General features: G+C 45.2%; 1 protein-coding gene across 1 annotated transcript in view; it reads right to left on the bottom strand.

The window, feature by feature from the left end:
• The window catches only part of rabgap1 (RAB GTPase activating protein 1), a 149,679-nt gene that overhangs the window by 93,345 nt on the left and 48,834 nt on the right, over positions 1–7,500 (bottom strand). Inside the window, 1 exon segment of the mRNA XM_083657855.1 lies at positions 2,210–2,360. Coding sequence (XP_083513981.1) covers positions 2,210–2,360 — 151 coding nt within the window.

Here is a 7,500-nt window from a genome sequence, read left to right on the forward strand (position 1 = left end):
ACTCAAACCTCAAGAAACAGTTTTACAGTCCAGACGGCCGCGGAGAATCCTTCCCCCGCAGCACAGACGGAGGGAGGAGCCCGGAGACACACACACACTCTCTCCCTCTCTCTCCCCCTCCCCCCAGTCCCGAGAGAGAGAGAGAGAGAGGAGAGAGAGAGAGAGAGAGAGAGAGAGAGAGAGCACACACAGAGCGGGAGACAGACACGCCGCGGGGGCAAAGAACGGACAGAGATCCCCTCCCCCCAGAGCCGCGGAGCAACGCGCGAACACACACACACACACACACACACACACACACACACACACACACACAATACAGTATACAGACTCGCCCAAGGGCACCCACAATCACAGGCAGGTGACTGTTCTGCTGTTTGATTGAATTTCACAAAACTGCGATTATCTCAGCTTGCTGTCTCATACGCTAAAACCATGCTGTACTCAACGGCTAATATCTACATAACTACTAACTCTGCAAACTAACTCTTTTAGACAGAGAAAGCACACATTCTATTAGTTATTTTTAGATGATTGGTGTTCACGAGGTCTTAACAGAAAAGAATCCTCGGCTGTTGTAAAATGAGCCAGAATCCTCAAAAAAAACCCTGGCACAACTTACCTACAGGATTGAAAAAATGGCTGGCACTCAATGTGTTAAATGACGTCTTTTCAAGTCAACTTGACATCTCAGGGCTTGTGGAGACTTGGATTACACCAGGTGAACAGTATGGAAGCATGTATGTTGTTTTCGGTGGTTGTTGTTTTTTTAATTTTCTCATCATGACCCCGTTCACACTGAGCGGCCAGTCTCCAAACTGGGACCGCGACGGCTGCATTCTACTGCATGTAGTACACTGACTGTCCACAAGTACCTGTTACAACCTCACATCAACACTACTGCATGTAGTACACTGACTGTCAGCAAGTACCTGTTACAACCTCACATCAACACTACTGCATGTAGTACACTGACTGTCAGCAAGGACCTGTTACAACCTCACATCAACACTACTGCATGTAGTACACTGACTGTCAGCAAGTACCTGTTACAACCTCACATCAACACTACTGCATGTAGTACACTGACTGTCCACAAGTACCTCTTACAACCTCACATCATCACTACTGCATGTAGTACACTGACTGTCAGCAAGTACCTGTTACAACCTCACATCAACACTACTGCATGTAGTACACCGACTGTCCACAAGTACCTGTTACAACCTCACATCAACACTACTGCATGTAGTACACCGACTGTCCACAAGTACCTGTTACAACCTCACATCAACACTACTGCATGTAGTACACCGACTGTCCACAAGTACCTGTTACAACCTCACATCAACACTACTGCATGTAGTACACTGACTGTCAGCAAGTACCTGTTACAACCTCACATCAACACTACTGCATGTAGTACACCGACTGTCCACAAGTACCTGTTACAACCCCACATCAAAACATCACAACTATCCCTTTCACATAAATATAAAGTCTGACTCAAGCTAGCCACACCGGTGTAAAAGCTTAATCACATGATTTATTTATATGAAAAATCTGTTGATTATTACCTTAAATATTACCAACCTTAACTTAACCCACGACAGTCATTCCTCTACAGAAAGAGAGTTATATAAACGTTGCACATCCTATTCTCGTACAACACTGTGTGTGCTATCTCACTCTTAGCGTGTCCTCAGCATTATCTGCAGGTCAGTAAGATTTAACATCCCAAGTTTAAAGCACATAGAGATACATGTATCAGACACAGCCATCAGCTGTCCCCCTGAGGCTCATTACCACAGAAACTCATAATCTATATCCAAATGTATATCGCTGCCAAGCATAACAGAACACATATAGTATACTGTAGGCCAACCTAAAGTAAAAGAGTGGAAAAATGTCTTCTTGAAATTACTGCTCATTCATGTGCTGCTGGAAATATCATAATTATGATTTGAGCACACATGACTGATCAAACACAGTGGTGTAAATACTACTGAGGAAGTGAAAATCATCTCTGATATCACATAACAATTGCCAAAATATTTCATCAATAGATAACCTGTTAATTAATTTGTGTGAAGCAGTCGTGCTGTGTGGAAGACAGCGCTCAGCGCTTTCCAAAGCACTCGGGACCTGTGGAAAGAAAACGCTTGCTGTGGCCACAGCCCCCGAAGAGGAGGTTTTGGTTTGGTCTTACCTTGGTGATGAGGGTGCGGTACTCCTCCACCTGGTGGTCGTTGTTATGGCAACCAGCCAGGAGCTGCCACACCTCTCCACGGAGAGCCTCAGGGACGCCACTCCGCACCAACGCTGGCAGCTGCCTGGGACGCACTGATAAGTTCAGATGCCTTAAGAGAGGAGAGGAGACGGAGGAGAGGAGGAGAGGAGAGAGAAGAGGAGAGGAGGAGGAGAGGAGAGGAGGAGGAGAGGAGACGGAGGAGAGGAGAGGAGAGAGAAGAGGAGGAGGAGAGGAGAGGAGGAGAGGAGGGGAGGAGAGGAGGAGGAGAGGAGAGGAGGAGAGGAGGGGAGGAGAGGAGGGGAGATGAGAGGAGAGGAGGAGAGGAGGGGAGAGGAGATGAGAGGAGAGCAGGAGAGGAGAGAGAGGAGAGGAGAGGAGAGGGAGGAGAGGAGGAGAGGAGGAGAGGAGAGAGAAGAGGAGGAGGAGAGGAGAGGAGGAGAGGAGGGGAGGAGGGGAGAGGAGAGGAGAGGAGGAGAGGAGGGGAGAGGAGAGGAGATGAGAGGAGAGCAGGAGAGGAGAGAGAGGAGAGGAGAGGAGAGAGGAGAGGAGAGGAGAGGAGAGGGGAGAGGAGAGGAGAGGGAGGAGAGGAGAGGAGAGGAGAGGAGAGGAGAGGAGAGGAGAGGAGAGGAGGAGAGGAGTCAGTCAGTTGTTAAACTCATTTTCACTTTATTTAACATTGTACACTTTTATTATTTCAATCACAAATTGTATGATGAATGGATGTGCCTGTGTATGAGGCATTGTTTGTTTACATGACTAACACAGTGATTCTGCCTGATATAACATTTCATATATGGATATTTTCTTATTAACTTCTTTCAGACTATATAAACACTTGATTTGCTGTCTAAAATTGTGTGCATATAGCTGCATAGCCTTGTGTCTAACTGGACTCAGTGTTATATACAGTAGGCATAGGTCTAAATCAGGGGTGCCCAAATTCTTTCCCATGAAGGGCCAAAACTCAATCTGGGTGGAGGGCCAAAAATAAACGTTGTGGAATTACATTAAAATGTATTGTGTTTTATCGAAAATTAACATTCTAAATCTAAAATAACATTTCAATATAATAATCTACTTTTTATCTGTTTGGTAATTGTAATACGGTAATTTGCAATTGGTTATATATATTTAAAAAAACATCTGCATTTCTGGGGAGCTTAAACATTTAATCAGTAAACAAACACCCAGTTCAAAACAGTTGTATTTTCCACCTTTGTTGCCATTGCTGCCATGTATTTTAGAGTGTTTTGTTGCTACTCATGTTTTACGTAGTTTTAGAGTGTACTGCTGCTACCTATGTTCTATGTATGTTTTTATTATGTTCTACGTTTTACGCTCTATGTTTTTTGTGTTTTATGTTTTATGGGGACAACGGATGGAAATTAGCCTTGTGCTAAATCCGGCAATTTTTACACTTTTACTATGTTCCAGCTTTTACTATCTGTTCTGTGGTTCATTAATTTTGCACTGTCCCGTCCCAATAAACAAATAAATAAATAAATAAGTAATCAAGAGAGAAATTTGACTTAATTCACAACTTGAAAAATCCTCAAGGTACTTTAAAAATCAGCTTTATTGTCCATCTTTTGTAAACAATTTGCTATGACAATTTGCAGGGATGCAATCTCAGGAGTGAACACAGTATCCGCAGGGGAGGGGAACAAAAAAAAACAAAAAAAAATTCCCCAAATCCGTGGCGGGCCAAAACAAACAGAGCCCCAAATGGGTCAGTACTGGTCTAAATACACAGTCACACTGAAGTACTGGTCTAAATACACAGTCACACTGAAGTACTGGTCTAAATACACAGTCACACTGAAGTACTGGTCTAAATACACAGTCACACTGAAGTACTGGTCTAAATACACAGGCACACTGAAGTACTGGTCTAAATACACAGGCACACTGAAGTACTGGTCTAAATACACAGTCACACTGAAGTACTGGTCTAAATACACAGTCACACTGAAGTACTGGTCTAAATACACAGTCACACTGAAGTACTGGTCTAAATACACAGTCACACTGAAGTACTGGTCTAAATACACAGTCACACTGAAGTACTGGTCTAAATACACAGTCACACTGAAGTACTGGTCTAAATACACAGTCACACTGAAGTACTGGTCTAAATACACAGTCACACTGAAGTACTGGTACTGGTCTAAATACACAGTCACACTGAAGTACTGGTCTAAATACACAGTCACACTGAAGTACTGGTCTAAATACACAGGCACACTGAAGTACTGGTCTAAATACACAGTCACACTGAAGTACTGGTCTAAATACACAGTCACACTGAAGTACTGGTCTAAATACACAGTCACACTGAAGTACTGGTCTAAATTCACAGTCACACTGAAGTACTGGTCTAAATACACAGTCACACTGAAGTACTGGTCTAAATACACAGTCACACTGAAGTACTGGTCTAAATACACAGTCACACTGAAGTGACTTTTAGTAACTCAGTAATATCATGTTGGGTTGGGGATGTGGGGAAAAGCAGTGGTACAGCTTGTGTATAGTAGCAGTGAGTATAGCCTAATTCAGACACTAGTCTATTGTATTGTTATTATTATGTTATCTATTATTTAGAAGAAGGTATTACAGCACCTGCTGTAAATAATTAAGCCCCCCCCCTTCTTTATTCCCCCAGCCACAATGATGTGCAGCCACTACTGCCCCAGCTGGTCTCACTGGGAATATCATTATGTAGACAGATGGTCCAGGGGAGATCATGAGAATGTGCTGTGTGTTTGTGGGGGTATCAAAGAGATGTGATATCACCTAATAACACAACAATACTGTGATTTACAGCAGTGAAATCATGTGAGTGTTTGAGAATGTGTGGGCGGCTATGTCTAATAAAATAATTTTCTTTCTTTTTATATCATGTTTTTTTTCAAATCACCCCACCCTCCCCCGGGCTGCTGATCTGGGGAGAGTTGTAGACTCTGGACACGCTGAAGAAGGCCGTTAGGCTGAAACGTCCGTGTGTTGTACCTGGAGAAAAGCTGGAATAAACCTGACGAAAGGACATTTTTGTGTGCTGGCTCTCCTTCTCCTACCAAGAGTTGTAGACTCGTACATGCTTCCTCCAATACATGTGCAGTCACTAGCCGCTTCTTTTCACCAGACAGCGAGGAGTTTCGCCGGCAGGATGTAGCATGTGGGAGGATCACGCTATTCCCCCCAGTTCCCCTCCCCCCCCCCGAACAGGCACCCAGACCAACCTGAGGAGGCACTAGTACAGCGACCAGGACATATACCCTTAGTCGGGCTTCCGAACCAGCAGACACGGCCATACAGGTATGGACGCACGACCAAGCTGGAGGTAACATGGGGGCTCCAACGTGCGACCCTCATATTGGTAGGCAGAGAATCTTGCGCTGTACTACCCGGGCACCAATCCAATTTGTACTACAAATGCTATTTTTAAAATTTTAAACAGGACAGGATAAAAATAGACAGAGAAAATACAGTAAACTAGAAAGCCATTTTAAAGTCTTCCTTTAAAGAAGTAATCTCCACAAATATATTTATGTCTAAGTTAGTCCATTAGTGCTAATTTTAATTTAATTATCCTGGTTGCTGCTCCACCCTCTGCCGATCTGGGGAGAGCCGAAACTGGCTCCATGCTTCCTCCGAGACAGGGGCAGTTAGCCAGCCGCTTCTTTTCACCTGACAGGGGAAGCTTCACCGGTAGGACATAGCACGTGGGAGGATCACGCTATTCCAATGAGTTCCCCTCCCTCTGAACAGGCGCCCCTAACGACCAGAGGAGGCACCACATCAGCAACCAGGATATTGCATGTTTTTGTGAAGGGGTTCCTATATGAAGGAAACCCCCAGGGAACACGGGGAGAACATGCAAACTCCACACAGAAAGGCCCTTTTGACGACCCCACCCGCGCGGTGGGCACTCGAGGACATGCGGACGGGCACGCACTCCTTCAGCGTTCACAGCGTCCGAGGTGGGAATCGAACCCAGGACCTTCGAGCTGTCCTGGGTTTCGATTCCCATTATATTATATTATATTTCTGTCTAAGTTGTCGTGAAAACCATCTATCTCAGAGAGTGGTGTATGTAGATATAAATGAGGTGCTCATGAACTCAGGCAGGCCAGACCAGAGCAGCAGAAACACAGAGATCACGTTAGAGATGCAGAGATAGCTTCTGTAGCTTCCTACCGACCAGCTAGCGCATTATTGGAGTCCCTGAATCCCCCATGATTCTCTCACTTTTTCCGTCTCTTAATTCATCCCCCCCTCCCTCTATTTTCTGAGTGGGTTTTGTTTATTTGTTCCTAGCGTCAGGTTATGCAATGCATGGCACTTTCTGCTGAGGCTGAGCAGGGAAACAAATTATAGTGTGAAAGTGTGAGTCTATGCATGTGTGCGTGCATGTGATGTACACTTAAGTAATGCCAGACCTGCTCCTTAGGGGCATAGGAACCTGAGCTCTGCATCTTAAGACAGTCTCTCTCTCTCTCTCTCTCTCTCTCTCTCTCTCGCTCTCTCTCTCTCTCTCTCTCTCTCTCTCTCTCTCTCTCTCTCTCTCTCTCTCTCTCTCTCTCTCTCTCTCTCTCTCTCTCTCTCTCTCTCTCTCTGAAATGTCAGACGGTGAATATTACAACACTCTCGAGACCAGAAGCACAGAATATTTAGATTTAAAAGTTATGGACAGCAGATAAGTATGCCGTAGTGGGACGAATAGTTTTAAAGGTTTCTTCCAGGTTCACAGTCAGCGTCCCAGGCGGGAATCGAACCCGGAGACCTTCTACAGTAGCTGTGAGGCGACAGCGCTGCCACTGCGCCACCGTGCCCCCCGAGCTGCTTAGGAACCTACAAGCAGGTCCTGGCGGTTACTCTCGAGAACGGCACCCGGATGGTGGTGGAGGTGCAGATGATGGACACGGTGGTTGAATGTGAGATTTCTGTAGGGCCAAACAAGGTGAAAGGATCTTCCTGCCAAGAATTCCTCACCATGACAGACATGATGAGCTTCCCTTCACCTTTATCAGACAGCAGTTCCTAATCAGCTTTCTTCAGTTACCATCAACAAAGGTGGAGAGAATGACCTAGTTGGCATCTAGCTACCTCAGCCAGTGTTGCTCATGGCCAGCTCTACACAGCCTCCTCCAGCAGCATGACAGCACTTACTGAAGGTGATGAAGACGGAATAACAGACATCGTCTATGAGGAGTTTTTGCCAAGTACCATTACATAACATGGCAGAC

The sequence above is a fragment of the Poromitra crassiceps genome (genome assembly GCF_964638095.1).
Source record: "Poromitra crassiceps genome assembly, chromosome: 21".
NCBI classification, from domain to species: domain Eukaryota; kingdom Metazoa; phylum Chordata; class Actinopteri; order Beryciformes; family Melamphaidae; genus Poromitra; species Poromitra crassiceps.